This window comes from Nerophis lumbriciformis, linkage group LG06, assembly GCF_033978685.3.
Source record: "Nerophis lumbriciformis linkage group LG06, RoL_Nlum_v2.1, whole genome shotgun sequence".
Lineage (NCBI taxonomy): Eukaryota > Metazoa > Chordata > Actinopteri > Syngnathiformes > Syngnathidae > Nerophis > Nerophis lumbriciformis.
The window spans coordinates 56,495,951-56,513,450 of record NC_084553.2 but is presented as its reverse complement, the minus strand read 5'-3'; the positions used below and the strand labels follow the sequence as shown (position 1 = coordinate 56,513,450).

The 17,500-nt window shown below is 38.4% G+C and overlaps 2 protein-coding genes across 3 annotated transcripts in view; both read left to right on the top strand.

Moving 5' to 3' along the window:
* tent4b (terminal nucleotidyltransferase 4B) overlaps window positions 1-14,239 on the top strand; it is a 91,440-nt gene extending 77,201 nt beyond the window's left edge. The window contains exons 9-12 of the mRNA XM_061964562.2: window positions 5,194-5,297; window positions 5,367-5,593; window positions 5,667-5,816; window positions 12,504-14,239. Of these exons, the coding sequence (XP_061820546.1) occupies window positions 5,194-5,297; window positions 5,367-5,593; window positions 5,667-5,816; window positions 12,504-12,671 (649 nt within the window). The 3' untranslated portion in view covers window positions 12,672-14,239. The remainder of the gene's footprint in view (window positions 1-5,193; window positions 5,298-5,366; window positions 5,594-5,666; window positions 5,817-12,503) is intronic.
* Window positions 14,240-15,932: 1,693 nt separating this feature from the next.
* The window catches only part of adcy7 (adenylate cyclase 7), a 207,127-nt gene continuing 205,559 nt past the window's right edge, over window positions 15,933-17,500 (top strand). For both annotated transcript variants that reach the window (XM_061964558.2, XM_061964557.2), the window contains exon 1: window positions 15,933-16,043. The gene's annotated coding sequence lies outside the window, so the exon portion shown is untranslated. The remainder of the gene's footprint in view (window positions 16,044-17,500) is intronic.

The following is a 17,500-nucleotide window of genomic DNA, read 5'->3' as shown; positions in this document are numbered from 1 at the left end:
ATCCCTAATACTCATTAGCAGATACTAATAGGTAAGAACAGTTGGTTTTGCATAATATTGCAAATATCTACAAATAGGCATACTTGCCAACCTTGAGACCTCCGAATTCGGGAGATTGGGGGGTGGGCGGGGGCAGGGTTAAGGGGGGAGGAGTATATTTATAGCTAGAATTCACTGAAATTTAAGTATTTCTTATATATATATATATATATATATATATATATATATATATATATATATATATATATATATATATATAAATAAATGATAAATGGGTTATATTTGTATAGCGCTTTTCTACCTTCAAGGTACTCAAAGCACTTTGACAGTATCACCACATTCACCCATTCACACACACATTCACACACTGATGGCGGGAGCTGCCATGCAAGGCGCTAACCAGCAGCCATCAGGAGCAAGGGGTGAAGTGTCTTGCCCAAGGACACAACGGACGTAACTAGGATGGTAGAAGGTGGGGATTGAACCCCAGTAAACAGGAACCCTTCGATTGCTGGCACGGCCACTCTACCAACTTCGCCACGCCATATATACAGATATCACAAAAAGTATACACCGTATTTTTCGGACTATAAGTCGCAGTTTTTTTCATAGTTTGGCCGGGCTCCAGTGCGATTTATATATGTTTTTTTCCTTCTTTATTATGCATGTTCGGCAGGTGCGACTTATACTCCGGTGCGACTTATACTCCGAAAAATGCGGTATACACATATATATATATATATATATATATATATATATATATATATATCAGAATCAGCTTTATTGTCATTACGCAAGGTAACGAGATTGAGGCCATTCCATACAGTGCGATGTGTGCATGCTAGAAAAAACAAAAAACAAAAAAAAACAATGTGCAAATATATAAAAATATAAAAAATGTAGAAGTGCAATGAATATGGTGTGAAATGAATATATACATGAAAAAACAAAACAAAAACAGGGTGGTTGGTGGAATGGGTTATTGCACCGAAGAGAAGGCAGTTATGAGGGACAATGGGGCAGTCCGTTCAGGATGGTTATGGCCCTGGGGAAGAAGCTGTTCTTTAGCCTGTTTGTTTTGGTTTTAATGCACCTATATATATATTTATATATATATTGTTGCGTTTTGGACCAGTTGTTCCTCCCAGGGAATTCAAGTCACAAGTCGCTCCCAAGCTCTTTACGACACTTAAAGCTGAGTTGAAAAACCACCAGAGGCAGAATAGGTATTTTGTAATATATTTGCAAAGCTTTGCAGATATACATTCACAGAGACAACATAGAACATTCGGATCGCCCCGCTAAAATGGTCTGTCTTCCCGACCCAAAACCCTCTCTCCTCTTCCCTCTCTCTAGTCAAAACACATACACATTATCTCTCTAGTCAAAACACATTCCAAAGATCAAGGTTAATACACACAGTTTACTTGCAGAGAAACAGAAAGAGAACAAAATGGAAAAACATGAGCTGTTTTCAAATATGACTATGAAATAAAAAGAAGTAACACTTAAATTCGGATATATGTAAATATCTGCCTCCGACAATATATATATATATATATATATATATATATATATATATATATATATATAGTACAGTACACAGTAATGAAAACACAGTTGTTCTACTAACTGTACTGTACTTGCTGCTTACTTTAAAAAAAACAAAAAAAACACTTACCTTTCACTATTTGAGTAGCCTTTGTTCTGCCATTTGAGTACTGGCGAGTGATCTCTGAATCCGGGAACATATCCTTCACGGATTTGTTGAAAACATCCGCAAATGAGAACGGGATGTTGCTTGCAGCTATCAGCATAGCCATCTTTGTCTCGGCATATGTTACACCCTCGGGTCTCCATTTAGCAAGGTGGCACATAATACTGCGTTGCCGCCGCCTTGTGCTTCTCTGATCGTTCATGAGTGACTATATCCATTCGGCCACCGTGTTATGGGTTATAGATAAACCTATGGATAACGGAGACATATATAATAGTTTCCTTTTCAGGTGAGAGGACGCTAAAGGCAGTGCCTTTATGGCATACCCCCAATGTTGTTTGTCCGGCTGGAAATTTTGGACATTACTACTTGCTGTAGTTTTGAAGCAATGCATGATGGGAATCCGGATGTTGTGTGTCAGTGTATTAACGTGCCGGCTGGTATAAACACACGCTGAGAAATAGCTCCGTGCCTGCCTACTTAATGGGTTATAGATAAACCTATGGATAACGGAGACATATATAATAGTCTCCTTTTTAGGTGAGAGACGACGCTACAGGCAGTGCCTTTAAGGCACGCCCCCAATATAGTTGTCCGGCTGGAAATCGGTAGAAATTCGGGAGAATGGTTGTCCCGGGAGATTTTCGGGAGAGGCACTGAAATTCGGGAGTCTCCCGGAAAATTCGGGAGGGTTGGCAAGTATGCAAATAGGTGCCATTTTGGGGTCCTTATACCCACCATAATAACACCCGTATGTTGAAGCACAGCACGTTTGACTACAGTAGCCGCAATGCTCTGCGTTCCATCAAGCGGTGCGGCTTCGTAGATTACCAAAATCGTACTAAAACTTTTTGACACATTTTTTTGGCGTCTTGTGTAATGTTTTATATTCTCAATGAAACGTCAACGTTTTGGTGTTGTTTGCTTACCGGTTCTTGTTAGCTTTTATCAGTCAACCTTCAGTGCACACATACAGTATCTTTTATGTGTGACTGCCATGTAATGGTCACACTTCTCATTCATATCAAATAAAATTGCTTCAAGGTTTGTAAGCACAACCAGAATTAATCCGTAGTTAGGTGCACCGTGTTATAAGTTGTCGATGTTTGAGAAAATGAAAAGGCTTTAAGTGCGCTTCATAGTCTGAAAAATATAGTTCATTCAATTGGGACGGTATGACGTGGTGGGTAGGGCAGCCGTGCCAGAAACTTGAGGATTGCAGGTTCGCTCCCCGCCTCTTGCCATCCAAATCACTGCCGTTGTGTCCTTGGGCAGGACACTTCACCCTTGCCCCCAGTGCCGCTCACACTGGTGAATGAATGATGGGTGGTGGTCGGAGGGGCCGTCGACGCAAACTGGCAACCACGCTTCCGTCAGTCTACCCCAAGGCAGCTGTGGCTATAAATGTAGCTTACCACCACCAGGTGGGAATGTGAAGTGAATGTGAAGCGCTTAGCGTGTCTAGAAAAGCACCCTATAAATCTAATCCATTATTATTATTATTAATGATGGCTACCAATAACTGTCCAAAGCTAGTTACATCCTACAAGCCGTAAGAGGGCGTAATATAACGCTTAAAATACATTGGAAAGTTAGCGCCCCCTAGGCATCTGTGTAAATGCTGCAAACAGCCTCTTTAAAGGGGAACATTATAACCAGACCTATGTAAGCGTCAATATATACCTTGATGTTGCAGAAAAAAGACCATATATTTTTTTAACCGATTTCCGAACTCTAAATGGGTGAATTTTGGCGAATTAAACGCCTTTCTAATATTCGCTCTCGGAGCGATGACGTCACAACGTGACGTCACATCGGGAAGCAATCCGCCATTTTCTCAAACACCGAGTCAAATCAGCTCTGTTATTTTCCGTTTTTTTCGACTGTTTTCCGTACCTTGGAGACATCATGCCTCGTCGGTGTGTTGTCGGAGGGTGTAACAACACGAACAGGGACGAATTCAAGTTGCACCAGTGGCCCAAAGATGCGAAAGAGGCAAAAAATTGGACGTTTGTTCCGCACACTTTACCGACGAAACCTATGCTACGACAGTGATGGCAAGAATGTGTGGATATCCTGCGACACTCAAAGCAGATACATTTCCAACGATAAAGTCAAAGAAATCTGCCGCCAGACCCCCATTGAATCTGCCGGAGTGTGTGAGCAATTCAGGGACAAAGGACCTCGGTAGCACGGCAAGCAATGGCGGCAGTTTGTTCCCGCAGACGAGCGAGCTAAACCCCCTGGATGTCTTGGCTCACACCGTCCCTTATGCCACCGAAGATGATCAAGAGAAGAATATCGACCCTAGCTTCCCTGGCCTGCTGACATCAACTCCAAAACTGAACAGATCAGCTTTCAGGAAAAGAGCGTGGATGAGGGTATGTCTACAGAATATATTAATTGATGAAAATTGGGCTGTCTGCACTCTCAAAGTGCATGTTGTTGCCAAATGTATTTCATATGCTGTAAACCTAGTTCATAGTTGTTAGTTTCCTTTAATGCCAAACAAACACATACTAATCGTTGGTTTGAAGACGATCGCCGAATTTGTCCTCGCTTTCTCCCGTGTCGCTGACTGTCGTGTCGTTTTCGTCGGTTTCGCTTGCATACGGTTCAAACCGATATGGCTCAATAGCTTCAGTTTCTTCTTCAATTTCGTTTTCGCTACCTGCCTCCACACTACAACCATACGTTTCAATACATGCGTAATCTGTTGAAACGCTTAAGCCGCTGAAATCCGAGTCTGAATCCGAGCTAATGTCGCTATAGCTTGCTGTTCTATGCGCCATGTTTGTTTGAGTTGGCATCACTGTGTGACGTCACAGGAAAATGGACGGGTGTGTATATAACGATGGTTAAAATCAGGCACTTTGAAGCTTTTTTAGGGATATTGCGTGATGGGTAAAATTTTGAAAAAAACTTCGAAAAATAAAATAAGCCACTGGGAACTGATTTTTAATGGTTTTAACCCTTCTGAAATTGTGATAATGTTCCCCTTTAAATTAGGCCAAAAAACATATAAATAAAAATAAATAAAATAAAATAAAATAAATCAGCGTTTGAAGAGCGTTCTAATGAACAACTGTACTGTTTTTTTTTTTTTTGCTGAAATCAGACTGTGACACCCATAATAAACATGTATTTATTTGTTGTTTGGAAAGGTTTTGACAGCATACTTGGCCTTCTTCCTGTTTACTCTTTTGTTTGTTGTTCATTTCTACAGCAAGAAACTAGTCGTGCCCCTGTTCGATGCTGCCAAATAGTGGTTTGTTTTTTGTCTTTTTCTCCAAGATGCAACAATGCAAATATACAACATTGCTGATAAGAGTCATGTGTTTTTTTAAGCAATGAAGCGTCAGTAGATGTTTGCTGAAGTGAGGAGTGTAAGAAAGACCCCCCCCCCCCCAAAAAAAAGCTTATCGTTAACATTTGCAGTGTAAACACTGATGTTCCTCTTTGCTCTTTCCTCTCAGCATTCTTGGCCGGATCATCCGCGTGACTCAGGAAGTGGACGAGTACAGAGGCTGGATCCGAAAGAACTGGGGGAGCCCGTCTCAGAACGACCTGCCGCTCAACAGTGAGGGCTCACGGTGACCTCGTCATCAAGCAGAACGTCTACTTGAACATTTGCTTCCTTTTTCCGCAGGAAATGACGTGACGCTGTTCAAGTCCAAGCAGCTGGACGAATGCAACAACAACAACGTCCTGGTCCTGGACGAGGACGACGAGGACAATGTCGTCGTCGTCCTGCCGTCGGCCCCCAACAGCAAGACCTCGTCCAACACTTCCTCGCCGTCTCCTTCCCTGCGCTCCTCGCCTTCCTCTTCGCTGCTGTCGCCCTCCTCCACGACGTCCTCCAACTCGAGTGACGCGGTCAGTCCTCGGCTGCGGCCCTCGCTAACACCGCAGGTGTGACGCCGAGTCCTGATATTCTTGTGTTCCGCAGGACTCTGACGGCACGCCGTGCAAGACGGCCAAGCAGCAGTCCGGCAGGGCCGCCAGCGCCCACAGAGAAAAGTCGGCAGTCACTGCCGCCAATCACAGAACGCAGAACCGCACAAGCAGCACTCCAACTGGAGGCAACAAGGGAGGAAAGGTGTGTGCTTTCCTCCCACACACGCACAAAACACTTTATAGTACAAAACAACACTTAATAATACTGTCATCGTTCCTATTATTACGAAAAAAAGAGACCCAAAGGGATCATTTCGATGAAAAATTGGTCTGTTCATGTTGACAAGTGTCGCAATATGGTTGTTAAGAGTAGTTGAAACAATACAGTCATCCCTCGTTTATATGCTGTAATTGGGTCTGGACATGACCTTGAAAAATTAATTATAAATCAAATATTTTCATAGAGCATAAAAACCCTGTTTACAACTGTCTATGTACATGTTTCAACAATATGAGAATCCTCTAGACATGAAACAACACCCTTTAGTTTACCTTTACACTCTTTTAATCTAATGTACAGTAGTAATGCTGCATGAGGCTGAGCCAATCAGTGGCCACGATACTGAACAGCGTGCTCTGATTGGTTAGATCTGCTGTAGTATTACATTTTTAGTTCATTTAATAATTTTTATGCTTGACAATGCTTGATTTTGGACCACAAAATTGCAGAATATGCTTTCAAAAAATTTGGAAATATCCCCAAAAATCCTCAAAGTGGTTAAACGGCAATATTTGAAGCACTGTGTGGAAAGTGATGACTGTACATTAAAAACATCACTTGTTAATATTATTATTACTATGTACAATTTATTTTGTAATAAATAATAATAATACAAACTTACCAATATACAAATATTCTATTTGTCAAAAAACAAAGCATTTATTAAAATGTATATATGTTAAAAGAAATATTGTATGTGAAAAAAGTAAATAACAAAATATTAATCATTTTTCATGAGAGAAATATTAAATTTCAGATCAGTGATGAAAATGCACTATTGTACATTTAAACAAATGTATGTGAAAAAAACATGACTAAAAATACTTTCTATTATTATTAATAAAGTAAAATATTGAAATAATAGAAAGTGAAATGTATCAATTTTATATATACAAATATTAAATTTCACGAGCAATTATACGTAATATAATACTGTATGTTTAAATGTATGCAAAATTGTACAATACTTCTTTTCTCGAGCGATTTATATTTAGTTGAATACATTTTTTTTAAATGAATTGTGAAAAGTTTAAATATTGAATAAACAGCATCCAGTTATTATTATATTAAACTCACTGTTGAAGCGATCTGAAGGAGGTGTGGCTGTCTTGCCAGTTTTTCTAATCTCTGCACGGCGTCCTTCTGAGAAGGAATGTGACGTCAGCGCGTGCATTCCAGAGCGCGTCGCAGCAGCAGGTGATCTTGATGATGGCAATCAGCCAATTCCCACAGACTTTGTTTAAATTTGCTACACCAGTCAGTTTGTTGTGTGTGGGCATGTCTTGCCACACTTGACACTTGAATTATTAGGTAATCCTAATGTGTCATTGCCAACGATGGAAAAAGAATTGGAACCTTCATTGACCTGGCTTCTGATACAAACTATATAACGCATAAAGCTGCAAGCAGGCTATCTCTTCGAAGTGAAGACATCACACTACTGGTCCATGGTTTCGGAGGGATGAAGGTGTCTGCGGCAACCAAGAGTCAGCACGTACCCTCAAGTCATATCAACTGATCTGCTATGGTGTGGACACGATTGCAGAAGTGCAAAAAAGATGTTCCAGCCCAGATGTCCTTCTCAAATACCTTATTTGGCCCTAAGAAATACAACTCCTGATCAGCCTCAAAGAAGATCAGTTGGTGCCCCAGAAAGTCCGTTCCATCGGTGTCCTGGTGCGGGAGGGTGGCCCGCTTGTCAAGACCATCGGAGGCACGCATCCAAGCCTCTTTGAGGAAGTCACCTTAACGGCCCACTCGTCAAAGACTCATTGTGCAAGATCAATGAGAATGAAGGCAGTGAGGAACTTACCCACGAAGGCCCGGTTTCCTGTCAGTCTCCTGACCATCCCAAAACACAGTCCAGTATACCCACCGGTAGCAGAAGACTTTTCAGGTGGTGGAAATGGGAAAGCGTTGATTGGAGCTGCCTCCATACCATAATGTGGGGATGTCACTGCGGGAATTGCCAACCAAGACAAAAACAAATGACGCTTGCTGAAGAGAGGGAACTGGAGATGGTGAGAAATGGCCTGACATACTGTATGTGACTGGAGATGACCACAATGCAGAACCAGTGGCATGCCAAATATCCATGGACTGAAGATCTGGCTTCATTCCCAAACAACAAGAACACAGTTCAAGTAACATTCCTCAGAACAGAGAAACAACTGTCAAGGACACCTCAATGGAAAGCGGCCTACGCTTCTGAAGTCCATGAAATGGTTGATCGCAATGCTGCAGTGAAACTGTCCAAAGACATTCTACAAAGCTGGACCAGGCCAGTGTGGTACATAAGTCACTTGATTGCACTAAACCCGCACTCCTTCTCTACCCCAGTAAGAATTGTGTGGAACAGCAGCCAGACGTGCCGAGGTCTAAACCTGAAGGACATACTTATCAAAGATACAGATGTCCTACTGCGGTTCCGAGCTGGTGTCTATGCTTCTCTTGGTGACATCCGCAAGATGTACAACTCTGTCTGGCTGGAAGAGATAGAGGTTCACCTGCACAGATTCCTTTGGTGTTACGCTGAAGATGCTGAATTCGAAGATTTTGCTGTAACAAGAAGACAAATCCATTGAAGACAAATCCTCTGGTTGCATAGCCCAAGTCGCCATGAGAGAGACTGCTAACTTACCTCAATCTCACTTGGAAGAAGAGAGATGTGTGCTGGAAGAAGATACATATGTTGATGACATTCTGACCTCTCATAACGACCTCAACCAGCTGAAGCGGCTCACAGCATTAGGTCTACTCTGATTAAAGTGGAAGGATAGAACTAAGAGCTGAGCAAATGGAGCCCAAGACCATGGTCCTTCCAAACCAGCTCACTGCAAATGACAACAAAGCACTTGGTTTAGGTTAGTCCATTGAAGCTGACAAACTCTATGTCATGGTCGCAGTGAACTTATCAAAGAAGAGGGAAAAGATGTGTCTTGGTCAGCACCTGCTTAGAGAGGAGGGGAGAAGGCAAACCTCAGATCCACTCACCAGGTGAGAACTGTCAAGTCAAGTCTCCGGCGGGTTTTATCCACTTGACCTCGTGGGAGCAACCCTGGTCAGAAGAGCTTTTCAAAAAGCCAAGGTAAAGCATCGCTTAGGAGAGGACACATGCGATGCCGCCTTATCTGTAAGGCTCCGAGAAGACGCCATTAAGCTTCTAAAATAATATGCTGACCTGAGCAAACTCAGATTCACCAGACCCCTGCTCAAGACCTGACGGCAGCGAGCACGCATATGGCACCGTGTGAGGCTCGTCGCAGCGAAATCCAAGCTGACCGTACTCGACCACAAAAGCCAACCTGTGAAGGCGGAGCCGTCTTTGCAGCCCGGCTAAAAAAACTACTACCAGAAACACTGCTGAATCCATGACAAAAAGTGGTCCCAGCCAAACCGTCTTATGTAAGATACGGCGTAAAAATTACAGCTATCTTCGCAAACTGAATTGGCGAGATCCAAATCAGCATTGATGTCCAAGACTGGTGGTGAATTCCAGGGTCAGAAAGCATTAACTGAGGATTCCGAGTGGCATTCAGGTCCAAAGTTCGACTTTCTGAAAAAGAGTGGACCCAGAGGACCACCTGCAGTCTGGTGGATGAAAAGCGCTTTAGTGATCTCAGAAGGCTGCTCAGGGCTCTAGAATGGATCTGGAGAGAAATTCTTGTGGGTCAACAATAAAGGAAAAGAAAAGTGGGAGGCAGTACCTTCATCAGGTATCATCACAGTTGCCAAGAGAATAGTTGTCTTCCCAGACCTTTACCTGGCTTCCCAAACACCACAACAGACTGACTGGTGAACTCCTTGTTTGTGGCGGCAGAGTCCACAAACAAGTTAAAAATGTTTTTATTTACTGAATTTTGTTTGTCACCTCATTTCATTAATTCAACCGCTTTTTCAACAAATTCAACTGTGGAAAAAAGGCGATAAAGAAGTGAGAGTGAAGTCTTGTGTCTAGTCCAAGTCCCTTGTCAAGTCACAAGTACACTTGGCACTCATATACCGTAATATGTACACATTTAAAAAAATATATATATATCAAATGGCACTTGATTATGCATTTGTATATGATTCTAAATGTAAAAAATATATATATGTTTATATGAATAACAAGTAGAGATGTCCGATAAATGCTTTAAAATGTAATATCGGAAATGATCGGTATCTGTTTCAAGAAGTACAATTACCGTATTTTCCGCACCATAAGGCGCCCTGGGTTAAAAGCCGCGCCTTCAATGAACGGCATATTTCAAAACTTTGTCCACCTATAAGCCGCCCGGTGTTGTAAGCTGCATCTAACTGCGCTAAAGGAATGTCAAAGAAACAGTCAGATAGGTCAGTCAAACTTTAATAATATATTAAAAACCAGCGTTCTAACAACTCTGTTCACTCCCAAAATGTACGCAAATGTGCAATCACAAACATACGTATATCAACATGGACAGAGCTGCGTGAAAAAAGCCACCCGGCCTCTTCGCGTAAACTTAAACTTACCTTAACCACTCGCTCATCTTTTCTTCATCCATCCCTTCGAGTTAGCTTTTATGATGACGCCGGCTGGAAAGGTCTCTTTTGGCAAGGTCTTCCTTTTGAATATCACCATGGGTGGAAGTTTCTGGCCATTAGCATGGCAAGCTAGAACCACAGTGAAGGATGACTTCTCATTCCCTGTGGTGCGAATATTCACCGTACGTGCTCCCGTTCCACAGTGCGGTTCACAGGAATATCAGTTGCTGTGAAATAGTAATCCGTGTGCGGATGGAGAGATTGCGTCTTTTCATGAACCGGATCCCTGTCGTTTAGTAGGAGCCATTTTGTGGTCTTTACAGATGTAAACACACAAAGGAAATGAAACGTACGGTGATATCCGCGCGCTTTTTCTTCTTCTACGCGGGCGGGTGGTTGCTTACAGTAGAAGAAGAAGCGCTTCCTGTTCTATGGGGGCGGGTGCTTACCTTGGCGGTTGCTTGCGTAGAAGAAGAAGCGCTTCCTGTTCTACCGGGAAAAAAGATGGCGGCTGTTTACCGAAGTTGCGAGACCGAAACTTTATGAAAATGAATCTTAATATTTATCCATATATAAAGCGCACCGGGTTAAAAGCCGCACTGTCAGCTTTTGAGTAAATTTGTGGTTTTTAGGTGCGGCTAATAGTGCGGAAAATACGGTAATGACTTTTTAAAACGCCGCTGTACGGAGCGGTACATATCCGGTAAAACACGGACGTAGGGCATACTTGCCAACCCTCCCGATTTTCCCGGGAGACTCCCGAATTGTTTTTGATTGATTGATTGAAACTTGTATTAGTAGATTGCACAGTACAGTACATATTCCGTACAATTGACTACTAAAGAGGTTCCGCAGCCTCCGAAGCAGAACCTCCAGGTTCTGTAACAGCTTCTTCCCTCAGGTCGTAAGACTCTTGAATGCATCATAATTAAATTATCCTCTCAACTCCCCCCAAAATGGATTAACTCGCTGGAATAAAAAAGACAATATAACATGCATCCATAAACGTGGGCGCATGTGAAAAAGTGCAATATATTTATCTGTACAGTAATCTATTTATTTATTTATATATATTTATTTATTTTATATATATATATATTTATATATTATTTATATATATTTATTTATTTATATATGCACCTTATTGCTTTTTTATCCTGCACTACCAAGAGCTTATGTAACGAAATTTCGTTCTTATCTGTGCTGTAAAGTTCAAATTTGAATGACAATAAAAAGGAAGTCTAAGTCTAAATGGTAACACCCGAATAAGTTTTTCAACTTGTTTAAGTCGGGGTCCACGTTAATCAATTCATGGTAAAGTTACATTGTTTAATGCATCCAGCGGGGCATCACAACAAAATTAGGCATAATAATGTGTTAATTCCACGACTGTATATATCGGTATCGGTTGATATCGGAATCGGTAATTAAGAGTTGGACAATATTGGAATATCGGATATCGGCAAAAAAGCCATTATTGGACATCTCTAATAACAAGTATTGTTTACAATTCCATCCATTCATCCATCCATTTTCTACCTCTTGTCCCTTTTAGAGTTGATCTACATAAACTTAAATCAGGGTTCTCAAACTGGGCTCCATCTTTATTAAAGTACAGTCGTTTGTTTTCCTATACGGTATTTAAACACAGTGTTACTATTCAAACTGTGTGTAATGTTACAGTGGCCAAAACTATTTAATATACTTGTTAAATAAAACGTCTACCTCGTTTCTAATGAATACTTAGGCCTACCACGCTACTGTATTTTTAATGTTGGTACTTGGAGAGCCAAGTTTTTTTTCTGAGGTGGTACTTGGTGAAGAACCACTGATCGAAACTATTAGATGAATGTACATCAATTCTAAAAACACCAAGTTGAGTATGCTTGAACATTTCTCTTGAACTATTCAAAGGAATGACATATATTTCCAAAAGAAAAGTGAAAAACGAAATTGAACGTGTTGAACATGATTTTATAGGCGTACTGATGACAGGCACCCATGATCGGGATGGATCCAGTTACTGTGGTTGTAATTAAAAACGACATAATTGTCGATCCAAGCGGACTCAAGATTATTTTTTTGTGTCCTTATTGATATTAGGCAAGGATACCTCGTCCGCAGCACAAGGGTGGCCATCAGGGTCAGCAGAGCTCCTCTTCCTCCTCCAACAACAACAAGAGTCATCCCAGCAACAAGCCGCACCACCAAGGCAACGGCAAGAAGAGGAAAAACGCGCGGGATTCCGCACAAGAGGAGCTGTGCAGATAGGGGGGCGTTAATGACCCCCTTGCCCCTCTTCCTGTCTCCATTCAAGCTGGGGAAGGTGGATAAGAACTAAGATGGATGATTAGACGCTCATTTGGCTTCCTCCTCTTTTTTCTTCGTCTCCTCCGACTGCCAGCAGCGCCCTCTTGCATTATTATTATCATCATCATAAACTTGCCTCTTGCGCCTCCTGCTGTACAGGAATGGAAGGAGCACACGATAGGACCTCCCTCGCTGTTGGAAATGACATTTAAAAAAACAAACAAAAAAACTTTCTACAAAAAGATACACGAAAAAACGGAACTGCTTCAAATGTATAAAAAAAAAAAAAAATGTTCTGAGATTTTTAATGATGGCGTTTGTAGGGTGGCGACTCACAAATGCGTGAGGTGTAACTTATGCATGATTTTTTTTTTTTTTTGTCCGAACAGATCATAGGAAAATTTCTACTGGAACAGGAAAACTTTTTTTTTTTTTTTGTTTTTTTTTTTTTACACAAAAAAAATCAATGGACGCGGGTGGTCTCGTTGCCATGCCAACACAAATCATCATCAGCATCTTTTACTTACGTTTTTTTCTCTTTGTGCGTGTAACCTCAAATATGTATTGTTATTATTGTTAGGCTTTCCTTGTAGACCACACGATGGGAGTTTGGAGGCTTTACAAATGGAGTTTTTATTGAGATTTATGACAAAAAGTAACAATATAATGATGGGATGTTTGATAACAAATCCAGCAAACAAGGAAAATCATTTGTATTTGTTAAATGTATTTATTTTTTTATTAATTATATGAACATAGTATGTCTATATATATAAATATATATATATACATATGACAAACTTTTTGAGGCTATACCTTTACATAATAAGATTCCTGGGAAGGGGCGGGGGGGACAAAAGCTTAATCAGGTACAACAAAAAAACGAATCCAACTTTATAATTATTATTTTTTTGTTCTTATTGGCAGTGACCAAGTTACAAGTCGTGTGAGGATTTGTTTTAAATACGTGGCTGGTCTACTTTAAAAGGGAGTTTTAATAAGTTCAAAAAAAAAATTGCAATGCAGTACACCATTTGACCTACAGGTGGCGACATTACCCCACATTGAATCCACATCTTGAGGGCTTGACAACTGCATTTCACTGATTGTGTTTTTTTCTCCTTTGGTTTCAAATCCTAAATTATAAGGACCTGATGGCTTCTGGAGGGGTTGTACCAACCAAAGCACATCTCAAACCTCCTGTTATTCATACTACAGCCAGCAAATGCTTCACATTTCCATTTTAAGCATCCTCTTTCATCAGTGATGCAGCCCATTTATCCACGTGACTCACCGCCATGTTTGAATTAGTTCAAATGCACTTGTTTTTGTGGTACAGACCAACATCCCACTTTTTGATTGGGTTTGAAGTTGGAACTATTCACTGTCTCGATGGAGTAAAGCCGTGTAAAAAATCTGAATGTCCGAATACTGAAACCTTTCTTAACGGCGCGAAAGTTTCCTCGAGTCAACTGTATCATCTCTGCTGCTTTTCACAAATTCATGCAATAAAAAAAACAGTTCAGTCATTTAGTGTGATGTTTTCTTTACACAAATGCCCAAAAGTGGCTAAAATAAAAAAGTTTTAATCGTTTTTCCCAAATAATACCTTGATGATTATTAACAATTGTTTTTTGTAATGTTTACATATAATGTATTATTTAAACGAATTTAATTTAATTCACCATGCCAAACATGTTTTTGTTTTATTTCTGTCCCTACGAATATATTAAAATGACTGTATATAATGAAAAATACCAAAGTGTATTTTCTTATTAGTATTACTTTTATTTGTATTAACATTTAGTCATGTTTATTATCATACGGTATATTGTATTTTTAGATACATATCTGTATTCATATATGTACATTTTTATTTTATAGCAATATATTAAAATTATATAATGAAAAACTATATAATTGATTATAGAATTTTTTTTCTTCATATAAGTAGTATTACTTTATATTTTATTAACATTTTATCATGTTATGTTTAATTGTATATACGTATATGTGTGTGTGTATATATATATATATATACATACACGTATGTATGTGTGTATATATACACACATATATGTACACATTCATACACGTGTGTATATATATATATATATACACGTATGTATGTGTGTATATATACACACATATATGTACACATTCATACACGTATATATATGCACACACACAAATATACACATATATATATATATATATATATACACACACAAATATATATATATATATATATATATATATATATATATATATATATATATACACACACACATATATATACATATATATATAAATATCTATATACACATCTATATACACAAACATACATATATACACATATATATATATATATATACATACATACATATATGTATATGCACACATACATACAGCATATATATATATTCATATAATATATTTTTAAATTTTCTAGCATATCAAAATTATGCATTTCAAAAATGTTACTTTTTTAAAAAGTGTAAGACAAAACATTTTAATTTTTTATTTTTTTTAGATACAACACCTAGTTTTTTTTTTATAATTATACTTTTTGTATTTTTTTTATGTCCTATGCATCATATACAAATAAGCACTGTATATTATACATGTATCCTCATATCTCATTAAGAAATTAATTAATTAAAGCTTTTTTTTTTTTTTTTTATCATTGTATTGAGTATCTTCATAATTGCTGTGTAAAGTACATTTTGTAAAGCTGGGATTGGGCTGGCTCCATTTTGTTTTATTAGATTGATTAACATTCTCTGTGATTTTTGTCAATAAAATAAATGAAAAAAAGTATAACAAATACCAAAAAAGTGAGAAAAATATTTTTTAAATGTACTATAGTTTTGGTAAAAAAATATCTTAAAATAACCTTCTTTTTAGTATATGATTTTCATAATAAAATTGTACCTTTGCATTTAATGTTTGTACATTTATTTATATCTAATTTAGTTATATATTACAACTAAATGAAATGAGTGATAGATTAAAGTAACCACTCATTTTCACTCACTTTACAGCATGAGGTAAGTGGAATGCATAAATACTAATAATTATTATTAAAAAATGTCGTTTTCCTTCACTTGTTGTTTTTTTTTAAGCAGGAGTGCGTTTGGGCGTGGTTGACAGGCACGCACGCCGGGGCGGGGCTTGTCTTCTCAAAACAGCAGCGCGCGTACGGTGGAGCTTCTGATTCGGAGAGACGGGCTCAAGGAGGCAACAAACGCAAGCTACTCGTCTCCACCAGGGCGATGCTTCTTTATGGATGATTAAACCGGAGGACGATTCTTTGCGAAGGTGGACAACAAGGTAGGACACCGAACTTTACACCTTTATTTTTATACGACTTTCATTTATGTTGACGTCATTCAACTTTTACCCGCTTACACGTGACATGTTGTCTTTTGTTTGTCCCTTCATGTCTTGTCAACTCATCTTACGGCACTATTTATCCTCTTCGTTTCTGCTCGCTTCTCAAGAGCTTTTCTTCAGCTTTTTGAAGAAATCCGATGTTTGTTTTTTTTGTGGTCAAAACTACTAAAATAGACGTTTCCCCTTTGTGCTCGTGCAAGTCTCTGTGCCGGTTTGAAAGTGATGCAAACTCGCATCTGATTTGGATCAGCAATTAAAGTGTCCATGGAAACACTCAGTGTCCAAAAAATTCATCAGAACTTCAAAAATAAGAACGGGATATAAACACTAAAATAATGAACAACCAAGAAAAGAAAAAACATAAACCTAAAATGCATTAAAGTGGGGAAAAAGTGATCTAATTTTAATCGCCCCAGATTAAATCTATGATTAATTTAAAAGAAAAAGAAAAAAAAATGCTTTTGGCGTTTTTCTCACGATGGCGCACCTCTTCGGCTCCAAAAAGTTGCTGATATGAAGCAAATATATTTGATATTTAGTAGAGGTGTCATGAACAACTTATTATTAATCAGAAAATATCGCATTAATCATGTATTATGTATAGATTAATCACACACATTATTCTGACTGCACATGCATGGATGGTTACATGAAAGGGGGCGTGGCTTGCTATAAAAAATTCAAATTAAAATAACTTCAATTATACAAGCAAGTCATAATCTGTAATTTTATATATATCCATATATATGTATAGATATATATATATCGCTTGTCCCCAAGCAATTAATAATCTGTAATTAATTACAATTCATCTAAATTCAAAGGCGTGATTAATCTGGATTTATCTAAATTCAAAAGTGTGATTAATAACGATTAGTCTAAAATAAAAGTGTTATTAATAAGGATGAATCTAAATTGAAATGTGATTAATCAGGATTAATCCAAATTTAAAACTGATTAATCATGATTCATCTAAATTCAAGCATGATTAATAACGACTAGTCTAAAATAAGTGTTATTAATGATTAATCGAAATTAAGAAGTGAATAGTCATGATTAATCGAAATTAAAAAGTGTGATTAGTCATGATTTATCTAAATTTAAAAGTGTGATTAGTCATGATTTATCTATATTCTAAAGTGTGATTAATAACGATTGGACTAAAATAAGTGTTAATGATTATTCTGAATTAAAACATCATTAATCATGATTAATCCATATTCAAAAGTGTGATAGTCATATGTCTAAATTCAAGCGTGATTAATAACGATTAGTCTAAAATAAGTGTTATTAATGATTAATCTAAATTAAAAAGTGAATAGTCATGATTAATACAATCTAATAGAAAAGCGCAATATAAAATCTAATACATTATTATTATTATTGTTATTATA